Below are 14,447 nucleotides of genomic sequence, written 5' to 3'. Positions count from 1 at the left end.
TATGAAACAATGTTTAAAAAATAAAAATAACATGAAAAATATTTGTTTTAGAATTAAGATATTACACTATTATATATTAGAAACAGACTTTTAAATCATGATATATTAGAATTACTAAAAAACATTATTGAAATTCAATATAATATTATCACACATATTAAAAACGGTCTCAGGTCTATTTCCTAAGTACTATAGTATATAACAGTCAATTTGAAAATGTTATTGTAAACCTAGAACAAGACTACTAGCTGCGTAATTGGAGTTTTTTTCATGCATTTATTTATAATGATATTTTAGTCCTTTGCAAGTAAATTGATTCAAAGATACACAACTATACTATGAAAAAATAACTACACTATTCGTTCCTCATATTTATTATATTGATTGTCTTGCACATTAAAATACTAATTTGAAATAAAACGAAAAATGAATATTCTAAATTTAGAATTAAAAAAAAACTTAAGTAAAAAATTAGAATTCACATACAAATTAAAAAGACAAATTTAACAATTCAAAATACATAATTTGCGCGTAACGCGGAAAAATGCTTAAGTAGAACTAAAAGGCCTACCACTTGTGTTTCTATCCCACTTTTTATGGATGCTAAATGGTTTACTAGTCATGGAATATCTGTTGCTCAAAAAAAATCATGGAATATCTTTCAGGAAACCAAGTGTTGCTAGTTCAACTAGAAGGATAAAATAATAATTAATTATATGAAAATTTCAAAATGTCAAAATAACTATTTTAAAATATTTAAAATAAACATTTTTAGATATTTCTAGATGAGTATCTTAATATTATGAAATAATAGTTTAATTAATTATCATTTTTATTTATATTTGGGTTATATACTATAGGCCTGAGACAGATCGGGTATCCGGGCAATTTTAAGATATCCGGATCCGGATCCTTATCCGGCGGATCCATAATTTTACTATCCTTATCCGGATCTGGGGTTCGCGGATATCCGGGTGTCGGATATCCTTCTAAAAATTATAATATCCGATGGATATCCGGATCCGGATTTGGATCTTTAAAATAAATAAAAAATAATATTAATATATATATATATATAATATTAACAATAATTTAAAAATAAAAATATATAGAATGTTTTTAATTATTTCTATGTATAATATTACAAAATTTACATAAAATTTATATATACTATTATAAAAATGAAAATATATTATATATAAATATTACTATTTTTGAAATAGTTGTTAATAAAATTTACGGATCCGGATATCCGGATTAAAAAATCAAGATATCCGGATCCGGATTCGGTTTTGACGGATCCAACATTTTACTATCCGAATCCGGATTCGGCCTCTCCGGATATCCGGATTTTCGGATCGGATCCGGATCGGATCACGGATCAAATTCAGATCTCAGATAAAAGTTTCAAGCCTACTCTAGGGTAAGTACTTCCCCAAAGAAAACGTTTTAAATGTTGCCAGTTCTACTATAAATGTATCTAAAGCAAAGTATATAAATTATGTTTTTTTTTTAAACTGGCCTAACAAAAAATAATTATTATTATATGATGTAGTTTCATTTCTGGGAAATTACAAAGAAGATACATCTTCCAACGACCACAAAATCTCAATCCATAAATCATGTTATCACTCAATTTTCGGTTTAACATGTTTTGTCTATTACTAATATCATTTGGACATATTAGCTTTTTGTGGTCCTTGAAAATAAATTTTATTTTTATGACAAAAAGAAAATAAATTTTATTTATTAAAATATATAATTAGATACGTATATTCCTTCCGGCTTCCATACTACAAAAATAAAAAAGATAAAGATTCATTTTTTTAATTGAAAAAGAAGACAGAACTCCATGTTTACTGTTACTTGCAACATACCCCCAAAGGTCACACGACCACCAATCATCAGAGCAACAATGGAGTTGTCTGCTAACTCGAATACCACCGATGGCTGCCAAAACATCTTGATGATGCGTCACGGTGATCGCATTGACCAAGTCAACCCACTCTGGCTCGAAACAGCTTCGAGACCATGGGACCCTCCGCTCGTTCACGACGGTATGGTTCGTGCGTTTCGAACTGGTCAACGTATTCGATCTCAGATACGGTTTCCTATCCACAGGGTCTTCGTCTCTCCCTTCGTCCGCTGCGTCCAGACTGCTTCAGAAGTAGTCAACGCTCTCTCAGCCGTTGATTTGGACCCTAACGCTACAACGTCTAAAGACGTCCTCTCCATCGACATATCCAAGCTCAAGGTCAGTATCAGATCATCTTAGATATATATATTATATATATAACAGATAAATTAACAGATAAATAGTCTAAAATACCGTTGATTAAAAGTTAAGAAATATATTAATTTTTTAGTTTGGATTTAGTATTTAACGGACGGGTTATGATAAGAATTTAGAGCTTAAAGTAATTTAGTCATTTGATCCTGAAACTAATGTTATTTTGTAGATTTTTTTTATGTGCTATTTCGTCATAATTTATTGTGTGCTATCTAACGGATTTACCATAATACGTGTGTTAATAATCAATATTATATATCGTCATAATTTTTGTGTATTATGTTCTTGTTTGGTTCAGGTTTCTATTGAGTTTGGGTTGAGCGAGATGCTGAACACAATATCTATCAAGCCTGAGATTGTCCCCAAAGATAGAAAATTCGAGTTCTTGATTTCAGATCTTGAATCTATGTTTCCTGAGGGAATGGTGGATCATAATGCGGTTCCTGCTTATAAAGAGGTAATCTCTCTAGCTATTGATTTGATTATTCGAAGAGGTTTGAGTATCAGCTTGATTCTTGTTTCTAAAAAAAAAAAGTATCTCTTTCTTGGTTATGTTCAGATGCCACTATGGGGAGAGACTGTACAAGGATGTACAGATCGATTTCTTAGTGTGGTGAACACTCTTGCTGATCAGTATCCTTCAGAGAACTTGCTCTTAGTCACTCACGGTAAGCAACACATTCTTGGTCATGTGCCTCTTGCACACACACCCGGTCAATGTAAAATTGTTTCTGTTGTGGATAATGCAGGGGAAGGAGTAAGGACTACATTTGCAACATATAAAGAAGTAGATGTGTACGACATTGAGTATTGTGCCTGTGCTGAACTGAGAAGACAGGTCTCGAGTCAAGACGGGTCTACTAAAGCTGGACACTTTGAGGTCATTACAGGTCTTGGTCAATCGGGAATCAAGTATCATTAATTAAAACAACAGAGCAATGATCATGTCCTTAGACAAACTCCGGTTTAGTAAAATGTATTCGGAAGATCATCATGTCTTTGGAAACCTAACCGGATACTGGATATCTAGAATTTTTCGGTTAACCTGCTTTGGACTTCATTACAAAAGGAAATATATAAAAAGAACTCTTTTGCAGTCCGTCCAAGAAAATTAATAAAAGATATATTAACTGCCTTCAGAGCTTTTCACTGAACGAGTAATAAAAGATATATTGACCATATATACAAACTGCTATACGCTAGCCACGCTAATTCCAAAACGTTAGTGTGCAACTGAGCAACTCTAACCTTAACCCTTTCTTGGGTCGAATTCTTATTTATTTTATTATTTACTAGATATTAGCGCGGATTGTTTGGTATAATTAAGTTTTTATTTAATTAATTAATTTATATTTATTTTAATAATTTATATTGTAATTTGTAAAGTGATTTTTTGCCTCTAAACTCTCATACTTAAATTTAAATCAGCTTAAAAATTTATTATCCTTAATAAATAAATAGATCTGTTAGTATATAATTAACAATTAATTAAAAAGAAATTTTATTGATTTGAGAATTATCATTGTCTTAAAATAATTTATTTTTTGTTATAAAATATTCATATCTTAAATAAATAATTAGGTTTGTTATTATATTATCGTAAATTATAATGAATTGTTATTTGGTAATCATCATTATATAAAAATAATTTATATTGTGTTATCCAAAATAATAGTTTACATCATAATTTTTTAAAACAAAAGAGATATATCTCCTTATATATATTGTATATAATTTTATATATACATAAGTGTTTTTAATATTCTTACGCAATAAAAGTATAATTTTATTATAATAAATATTTTTGTGATATGTAAAAAATTGATATTCATTTTTTTACTAAATATTTCAAATGCATTAGTATTTTTAAATTGTATTTTATGCGATAAAATAATTGTTCTTTGATAAAAAACCCTGTATGTTTGATTTAATATTAAATATTCTGAACATATGTAAATAATTTATTCTAGTGATATTTGAATTGATAATATATTTATTTATATGCAATTATTGTGTTTGCAACCAGTGTACCATTGCAACCAAACTCTTTCTTCAGGTCCTTAAGTATCTTGCTGTAAAAAAAATATGAACCTAATAATGGAATCAGTTGAACCTCCTAGACCAACAGCCTAAACCATGTTAAATTCGCATGATGCTACATGGTTGCTCAAAACCAAAACCTTTAATGATTAGAACACAATTTTTTCTTAAAAAATCTATTCGTGAATGCATTTGTAAATGTAAACTGCAAGACTTAAAACAACCAAATTCGTAAAAGCTTCAAATCCAACAAAACTAAGATACTCAAACATCAAACTTAAGGTAAAAAACATTATGCAGAGACAATAAGAAAGATAGTTCAATGTTGCAAACACAAAGTCTGAGATTAAAAAAAAACAAAGCATAGAGTCTTAGTAATCATAAAACCACGATTCAACACATCCTAGCCACATCTGGCTCGCTTGGGGTCTTCTGCCTCGACCTTATCAGCAGCCCTCTTCACTATCCCAACGCATGTGGAAGGATCACCATCAGCAACTCCATTCTGCAGAGTTCCTTGGGCTTCAGCTTCTTGATCTTCTGGGGCGAGAACCTTTGTCACAGTCAAAGCTTGGGTCTTGCCTGTCAAATTGTGATCTGATACTTTCACAATGAATTTTCGAGTCTGTCCAATGGTATCGATAAGAGCCTGAGGTACCGGAACCAAGTGGTCATCTTCTACATTCTCATTAGCCTAATATACATTAAACAACTGTCACTATATATATCTAGCTATCTTGGAGAATATAGATTCAAATAACATAAGCACACAGGGTTGTAATTACCTCGAAATAACTTGCAACCAACTCTGAAGCTTTTCTTCCGGATAACTCATGTCCAGCATCACCGAGGAGCACAAAAGACGCCTGATCCTCATTATCATACACAGAGATCTTGGCCAGGTACCTGTGTCATGTGCAGAGTTATAATGAGTGCATTAAAGTATAAGAATAAGTACAGCTGAGTCACTTACTGTGGAACACCAACAATGTCGGGTTTCCCACATTTTTTACACATAAGGGTGGTAGGCCCTTTGGTTGCCTTAGTGTGGCACACACCACAGCCTATGTAATACCAGGATGAACCGTGCACAACATCAGCAATGGTTGCTATGCACTCAAACCAAGCAACCTGCAAGATGCGAAACAATTAATTAAGAGATTAAGACTATCATATTGAAGGCGTTAATCATTGATATTGTATAACCTTGGCATCTTCCTGCTGAATATAGAATAAGAGCTCGCCTATGGTCATTGTCTCAGTCTTAGTGACAACGTCTGCGTTAACTCTGTTGGCAACAGATAAGTTCGCGTTCATCCCGAAGCCAACACCCAAACATCAAATACAATGTGGAATACAACGGTCAAAATTTAAATATAGAATGCTTACCAAGTGAGATACTCTTCGGTTGTTTGAACATCTTTGTCCAAGAAAACACGTGATGGCGTCATAGAGGAGAGAGCGAGGGCACCTATAACAGATCCATTGTTATAATACATATGCAAAGTTATAATGTAAATGAGATGTAGAAATATATATATGTCTAATATTTGCTATCTCGGAACCTATCGGTTACTCATATGTATATGTATATGTCCAAAAGCAGCTCTACTACCAAAGCTAACCTAACCAGATAAGACTCCTTGACCATCCTGTGTCCTGCTTAAAAATTAAAAAGGTTGATAATACGGACCTCCAAATCGTTTCGGGTTTAAAGTAGTGACCAAAACAACACGTGCGGTTCCTCCAAATGCTTTAAATTTCTCACTAAAATCTGAGGCAGCCTTGTCCCATAGGTACAACTTCATCACCGGACCACTATAACATACAAAACACATGTGTTAAGAGAGACAACATATGAATATGAAAAAAATAGATTAGCTTACTCATGTGTTTGAACATGGAGCAAGACGCGGCGTGATGAAGCCATCTCGGCATCATCTAGCATGAGACTATCACTTAGAACCTGTCCATTCACAAGCTTGATGTGGCCAACATAATCTGCAAGATAAAATAAACAAACTCAATGCTTTATATATCATAAACCCAAAAATGTAGCCTAAAATTGTAAGTGTAGATCAAAACATTATCCTAGACAAAGAATGCTGAACATACTTGATCGATTTAAACACATTATATAACACGGGGAGCTTACCATAAAGATCCCCTCTCAAGTCGCAGGCAGCATCGAACTCCTCATATCCATGGATCCGGAACCGGTCCTCAAGGAAACAAACCGGACTGTCCGTTAGATTAGAGAGGACAGAAGTCGATGAGAATGTGATGGTGAAACTTGGTTCCGCAACACGATACAAATTCTTGTTGTGAGAACCGAAAAAACTGTTGAGTCTGTAAAGGCCACCAGCTCTCATGTGTGGCAAATAAGTGTCTATCCTCCCAGCTGGGATGAAACCCTGGATGACAGTCTCCTGTTATCATCAGTAAAGAAATTAAATCAGAAATGCTAGACAGGAAATCATAGAAACGCATCAACAACAAAATTATAGTTGCTGTACTATCAATAAAAGCAAACACTTGCTATAAATTATCTAAAATGTTCATCAGTCAAAGTTTTAATGGAATATGTTCTCTTTTTTTATTAGCAAAACTAAACTGCCAAAGTGAGACCAAGAAACCAAAATCATAAATTATTTCTAATCATAAAGTCTCTGCCAAAGTAAAGTCTAGAACGATAAGTTTCAATTTCTAAACTAAACTGTAAGCAAGATTTTGGGTTATACCTCTTGGTCGATGAGAAGCATCTCGAGACCGATAAGCACCTTTGACACAACATTTCGAGCTTCCCAAAAATGGATCAACCGGAACCTCAACTCGCCGTCATGAGGTCCGTATTTCACATCTTTGAAAGCCACCACTTCGGCCGAGACAATAGCTTTTCCCCTGACGCGGGAAGAGACAACAGATTTGCCTCTAACACCTGAGGAGACACCAGCCTTCGTGCTGTGAATGATCGCACCTGCATAGGAATACGAACGTTACCATCATCAAAAAAGGGAACTAAAAATCCACAATTTCACATGCGTTTCTATTTACTCTAGTATAAAAATTATCTACTAAAAACAATTATTTTGCTCATCTCATTGTTTTAAACCTCATAGCTTCAGATTCTCTATTTTTTATACTGGTAATCAGACGGACACTATAATCTCATAATGAAACGATAAGGGTTCTTACCATTGGGGTTCTTCGACATAGGTACGCCGATCAAGACGCCGGAAGAGACAGCAGTTTTGCCGCTGAGTTTGGTCAGACCGGAAGTGACCGACGCTTCGCCTTTGTCTCGCTTCGAGTGGAGATCGCCTATTGAGTGGTTGGATGAGACATGGGGTGTTCCGATGGGTTTGATCGGTCCGGGAGAGGAGTCAGACTCAACGCCTTTTGGTTTCTCGGAGATGGAACTTCCGTTGGAACTCATTGCAACAAAGCTTAATCGGAATAAGACTCATATCAAGAGTTGTATAAACAAAAGAAGGAGAAAATGCGGATTAAGAGTTATATAAACAAAATCTGAAGGAGAAAAGCAAAACGAATCCATAAATGAGAGTAAAGAGAGAACGAAGTGGAGTTGTATTGATTGTTTAGGGTCAGATTGTGAAACGGATCAAAGAAGAGGAAGAGCAAAAGGGATTAGGAATCGACAAAGGAGATGAAGAATCGACAAAGGGACGAAGATTCGATTTAGGTTAATAGGATTTGAGAGACGCGTAAGGAAGAGGTCGAAATGGTTTGGTCGCTGGCTGAGTCTGTCTATGGTCTAATGGGCTGGGTTCGATTGTTTTAAAAATTACGGTAAGTCGAAGCCCAAGAAATCAACACATATTTGACATGGCAAAAACACCCTGTCTAATTGGTTGATTAAAATTGCCTACGTGGACAGCTTGGTTGAGGAGGATATCTCCCTTTTATTACTTATTTGATTAGTTTTATCATTAAAGGTGTTCATATAAAGATAGATAAATCGTTTACACAATATTATTTATTAGTCACCTCAACAAATATTAATCGTTTAAACATTCGAGTAAAATGTAAATTATTGGTCAACTATGTTAATAAGAATCTTATTTGTAGAAAAATGCATTAGTGTTGGCGTGGTGGGTCTGTATTCAACCACTCCATTAAGGAATAGTTATTTATTTAAATTATTAGAATAAACAAGTAAATGATGAGATATGGACTTGCTAACATCCGGATTGAATTTAAGTAATCTATTGTATAGGTGGGTCTGTATTCAACCACTCCATTAAGGAATAGTTATTTATTTAAATTATTAGAATAAACAAGTAAATGATGAGATATGGACTTGCTAACATCCGGATTGAATTTAAGTAATCTATTGTATAGGTGAACACCCCCCCCCCCCTCCTCTTGGAGCGGAGCTGGCCGAAGACGCGGAATGAATATTATATATACAAATTATTTTTACATATTTTTATTTATTTTGTATTCATTACGTATAATAAAATAATAAATATATTGAATAAATCAAAAGCTAGTAACTATTATGAATATAATTAAATTGGAGTAATTACATAAATCAAAATAATCACTTTTGTTTATTTACAACAATTTTTATTGGTAAATAAATAAATAAAATCATTAATTGACATAGTTATGTAATATATTTTAATATGGATATTTATTAATTGAGGTTTCCAATTCATATAATTTTATTAACATTTTTATATTTTTGTACCAAAAATATAAACTATTAATCACAAAATTTTCAGTGTGATATTTTTTAAAAATAATTTTAGTAATTTATAATCATTTTTTAAATTCAATTTAAATTTCAAAATTAAAATATTAAGGTCTCAATATTTTTGCAATAAAATTTTTGAAATTATCATATTTATGTATCTTTATATAGTATATAGTTTAGTTTTAATATATATATATATATATATATATATATGTGTGTGTGATTTTATAATCATTTGTATCTTGCTATAACAAAAATTAAATCATTGATCACAATTTTTTAATATGAAAACAATATTAGTAGTTTATAGTCGTTTTAAAAAATAATAGTTATAACATATAAGAAAAAGTCTAAAATTTTTATTATATTAATAATATGATTAATAATATGATTATTTAGTTTTTTAATAATATAAAATTAAACAAAATGATGAATGATACAAAAATTGTTATCAAATCTTTATTATTTAAAACCGTTAATTATGATATATATGTTAATCATATGAGGCAATTCCATAGTTTTTATTTAAGGAAATAAAAGGAGAATATTTTTATACATTACTAATCAATTTATATTTAATTTAATAAAAGATATAATATATATTTATATGGACCAACTAATTTTTTTTAAAGATTATAAAAATTATTTTAATTATGATACATGGTTAAAAAAAATGTTGTAATATTATTCTATTAATATATAAAGGATCTATACTATACTAAAAGGGATATATGAGCCTTAGCTAGGCTATCGAAGTCATTAGATTAAATCAACCAATTAGAGAGCAGTACGATGCCACATCACTCCAACTTTGTTGAAACCTTATGTCTCATCGTCTTCACCTTCTATGTTTCTATGTGTTTCTTAACTTCTCTGATTCTCATCTGTAAGGTCGGGGACAACCTCATAAAACCCTTTATTTACTGCAACAATCGAGACCAAGAAACTGTTGAGAATCCTTCTGCTTTTCACTTATTTATACCCATATTCGCATTCTCTTCCCCTCGCGCCGCATCCAGGGCGACGCGTACAACCACAACCGCTCGACGAACCTCTGGAAGATCGGAGGGTTCCTGACGAACAGCTACAGCCCCAAGAAGTTTCGATCCAGGCACAAGAAGCTCTGCTTTGGGCCCACGACGATGCCTGATTGCGTCGTGGTGTTTGATGCCGAGAGGAAGAGCTCGGTGATTCTGGAGGCGGCGAAGCTTCAGATTCCCGTGGTGGCGATCGTGGATCCGAATGTGCCGTTGGAGTTCTTTGAGAAGATTACGTATCCTGTGCCGGCGCGTGACTCAGGTGAAGTTTGTGTATTTGTTTTGTAATGTGATTACGAAGTGCTTTGTGGCGGAGCAGATGAAGATGGGGATCGAAGATGGGGGCATGGTCAAGGACTCAGCTACTTGATTGATTTGGTTATGATGAGTAACAAAGTTTGAAACTTTTTTTTTTTAGTATTGAATAATTGTTCTTCAGAATTTGAAGTTCTGAGTGTTTATTTTGCACATTTGGATGATTTTGCTGAAAGGTTGTTCATTTCTTGGAAATGCTATATAGGATATTTGTAAGAAACATGTTAGGTTTTATGTCTAGCTAAATGCCTTGGCTATTCCAGTGTTAGACAATGTAACCAGAGATATGGTTAATACTTGGGATAAGAACTCCTCCTGTGTAGACCCTCTTTACCATATATGTTCTATATATCCTTGACATTGTTAATGAAGCAATGAGCTTGATGTAGATAACCAACTGTATTGAATAATTGTTCATCAAAATTTGAAAATCTGAGTGTTATTTTGCAATTAGGAAGTTTTGTATGAGTCTTTTGTTCTTTGTCAAGTACAAACTTCTTAGACCAATCCTTACATGTCTAGATCTTTGTATGAGTCTTTTGTGATCTTTGTATGAGAAAGTTCTTTGTATGAGAAAGTTCAAGAACATGTATAGATTATTTGTAAGATCTTTGTATGAGAAAGTTCTTTGTATGTCTAGATCTTTGAATGTCTAGATCTTTGTATGAGAACATTAGTCTAGACATGTCCACTGGATTAATTAATGAATTCAAATTTTATTAACACTTAGGTTTTCTTTCTCCAAAATTTGTTTTAGGGTTCTTCAAAATTGGCTTTTCTAGGAAAAGCTTCCATTGACTTTGCAGAATTCCTTACAGAAGCAGACCCATTAATTGTATCCCTTCCTCTCAAGTTTTCCAACTCTGGTGCTGTCTTGAATGTAATCTATCTTCTCTTTTACTTTTATAGCATTAGTAAGAAGAAATAGTTCTTCATTGTTGTGTGTAGGTTACGATTGAGAAGATCCAAATAGGCATTGATTTAAGGTAAAATAGTTTCTATATAAGTTATGTGTGCCTGCTGTTATTGTATTGCTTTCAATCCTGTTATGAGATTCTTAATTTCAAGTTATTGCAGATTTTTTAAGATGAAAATAAGGTCAATACTTTCCAAAAAGGATAGCTTCAGATCAGCCTACCGAGCAATGATTATTTATAGGGATATAACGAAGACGTAAGGTTCTTGGTTTAGAGAGTTAAAACTAGCTCAAACGTCCACTGAGAAATTGTATTGATCTTTGTGTTTTTTTCGCAGGAATTGAGCTTAGATGCTAACATGGCTTAGACTGTTGGTCTAGGAGGTTCAACTGATTCCATTGATGAATCACGTGGATGGATGGTTCGGAAGGGAATGCACACTCGCCAGTTCCTGCATCAATAACGCATTATTGTTTTTTGACCCCACTAATATTCAATCCTGGATACAAATCAAAATGGAAGAATAAAGTCCAAACCTCTCTAGGTGCCCAAAGGAGTTGGAACTGATTCCAATGAAGGGTTCGACCTCAGTAGAATGAAACGTCCCATGCTTCGTCTCCACAATCCTCATCTCAAAAACAAGATCCGTGGACGTAGCAGATATTGGAAAGAACTGGTGCTGACAAAAGGTAATTAGCAATGTTTATTATTATATTTTGAGTCTTTGACAAGTAACACAACCAGACACCAATAGACTAACAAATTTGGTTATGTTGTTATAAACAATTATAGGTTCATATATTGTATTTGGGTAAAAGAACATGATGATTATGAGTTTGTCACGGAATCTCATTGTCAGATGTAGTCAACTTCTTGGATGGTATGTGAGAATAGTTTTTTCTTTTCCAAGTTTATATTAATGTCTCAGTTGTTACTGTTTGTTGTTCCCATGATTATATTAAAGAGGATGCTCATGATTCAATGGTGTACAGTTACTAAAATGGCTTCTTAGGTTTTGGGGAAAAGCTTACGAAGTCCCAAGCTAAGCAAATAGCAGGTACTTTGTCTTAAGTCTCATTTTTCTTGGGTTTCTTATTAAATAAGGTTTTTATTTACTTAAACTGCATAGCAAACCATCTCTTCAACTTTCTTTAACTGATCACCCACGTCATATGCATGTCTTTTATTCCTTAACACCACATCTAGCGACCCATGTCTACTTTGACAAACATACAGCAGCTGGCAAGAGCTTTTTCAGAGGCATGTATATTTGACATCATCCATTTTGTAGTTGAGAAGCTATACCAGACTTTTAAACATTTTATCAGTTCGAAATACCAATGTACAATGCATTAGGTTGGAGTCTAATGCCAACACTAACCCAGGAGCTGCTCCATTCAGTCGTGTTTTTGCAAAGATATATTGGGAATGTGTTATCACCTATGCACCTCTGGTATACTATTGAGCTCTCTCGATTAATACCTTTGCAGCTTTCCGAAATTTATTTAAAATGCTGACATATTTACAAAACTCCAGCCTTATTAGTTGACCATAAAGATAACCACAATGGTTCTGTCATAAAAGGGAGGCAATGGTGAATCTGGTGACGATATGCCTGGAGTGGCGTCAGTGACTTCCAAACCCCACGTTGGTTACTGACAAGGCAGCTGACTCGACTGGTGGCCCAAGTGTAGGTGGTAAATCACCCACCAAGATGTTGCTCTCACCTGGCTCCAATGCAACCAAGAAAGTCCCGCATGATTTAAAATCCGAGAGGATTCACTTTTTTCCCCAACCCCAGCTTCTAAAATAATGCAACAGCAGCTGGTTTTCTTTTTTCCATTTCGTCCCCACACAGCTTAAACGTATTTTCACATTTCAGTTAACTTTAGTATAATTTTATTTCAAGCTCATAAACTTCTGGTCCTTCAAATGTGTTCAATCTAGCAACTATTGGCTTTGTTAGGCTCCGACTTGAATCCATGTTAGGCTCTGACTTCAATATTCAATATGTCATGCATTAAAAATATGCGTATATATATATTAACATATTGAATCACCAAGCGGGCTTATTATAACTTGGCTAAATTATGATCTTACAAATTTGACAGTGTGGTATGCTTCTCTCTGGACAGCAATTTAACACAGAAGCTGCTAACACAACACAAATTCCAGAATTAGGAAAAAAGGCAATTTCCCCTGCATTCTTAAAGAAAAAAATGAATATGTAAATTTATACGCATACAATACTTACATCTTATGTTTAAACCGGCTTCCCTCAAACTTTGATCATCCACCAAAATATCATTCTACAAAATGTATTACACACTTCAAGAGCTTATTGTAAACCACCAGAGCGAGCATGGTATGTGAGGGTAACATGAATGCCCGCTAGGCTCAGAATGAGGTATTTTTAATCCCAATCAACATGATGCGATTAATTTCTTCAAGAAACAATACAATTATTTACAAAACATAATTAGTAAAACACTCAAAATTAAAGAAAATTTCACTATAAATTGAAAACTGAATATATACTGAAACAAACATATATTATAAAACATCAATTGATGTTACATAATATATACTAATTATTATTTATGAAATTATTGAAACTAATAATATATTACTTTAAAATATAACTTTTTTAATTTTATCATATTACAGTTGATTTAGCTTGGAAGTGGGTGTATTAATTTATTATCGTGAGAAAATTAGTTATTGAAATAAAATTAAAATCTGATACTCTTAGAAATAAAAAAATATTAGTTATTTTTACTTTCTATTTTCTTCACCCCCCCCCCCCCCAATATCAAATTGAAATAGAAATCAAATAGGAAAAATATAAATCATTACATTTTTCATTTTTGTTAATTTCAAAATTGTGTGTTCTCTAATAAAAAACAATGTTAGTTTTTTTTTTAAATCAAACCAACAAAATTTAATAAAATTTACAATTTGAACTTAGAATAAAACATATTATATTTATTATTTCAATATAAAGTACATTTTCAAAATTTTTATAAATTAAAATATATTTTCAACTTCTTATAGGAAGCATCGACTGTATATTAAAACTAGCTCAATTAGATTTTTCAAGACTCTCTTTGTAGTTTAAATATATTTGT

The 14,447-nt window shown here is 32.9% G+C and overlaps 2 protein-coding genes, 1 long non-coding RNA gene and 1 pseudogene across 3 annotated transcripts; 2 read left to right on the top strand and 2 right to left on the bottom strand.

The window, feature by feature from the left end:
- Nucleotides 1–1,736: 1,736 nt before the first annotated feature.
- Nucleotides 1,737–3,425, top strand: LOC111205284. Its single transcript, XM_048753660.1, has 4 exons — nt 1,737–2,254; nt 2,589–2,747; nt 2,850–2,958; nt 3,040–3,425. The coding sequence occupies exons 1-4, from the start codon at nt 1,853–1,855 to the stop codon at nt 3,210–3,212; spliced, it is 843 nt and encodes a 280-aa protein (XP_048609617.1). The 5' UTR covers nt 1,737–1,852; the 3' UTR covers nt 3,213–3,425.
- Nucleotides 3,426–4,544: 1,119 nt separating this feature from the next.
- LOC125585124 lies at nt 4,545–5,773 on the bottom strand. Its single transcript, XR_007322023.1, has 2 exons — nt 5,304–5,773; nt 4,545–5,236 (listed from the first exon to the last, which is right to left on the bottom strand). It is a non-coding gene; the product is annotated as an uncharacterized LOC125585124 (long non-coding RNA).
- A 227-nt stretch (nt 5,774–6,000) lies between these two features.
- On the bottom strand, nt 6,001–8,692 carry LOC125585989. The gene is made up of 4 exons (XM_048755746.1): nt 7,072–8,692; nt 6,486–6,759; nt 6,217–6,331; nt 6,001–6,148 (listed from the first exon to the last, which is right to left on the bottom strand). The coding sequence occupies exons 1-4, from the start codon at nt 7,090–7,092 to the stop codon at nt 6,001–6,003; spliced, it is 558 nt and encodes a 185-aa protein (XP_048611703.1). The 5' UTR covers nt 7,093–8,692.
- On the top strand, nt 8,073–13,245 carry LOC125585988 (annotated as a pseudogene).
- The last annotated feature ends 1,202 nt before the right edge of the window (nt 13,246–14,447 follow it).

Source organism: Brassica napus, chromosome C4 (assembly GCF_020379485.1).
Source record: "Brassica napus cultivar Da-Ae chromosome C4, Da-Ae, whole genome shotgun sequence".
NCBI lineage: Eukaryota > Viridiplantae > Streptophyta > Magnoliopsida > Brassicales > Brassicaceae > Brassica > Brassica napus.
This window is presented reverse-complemented; position numbering and strand designations above follow the sequence as displayed.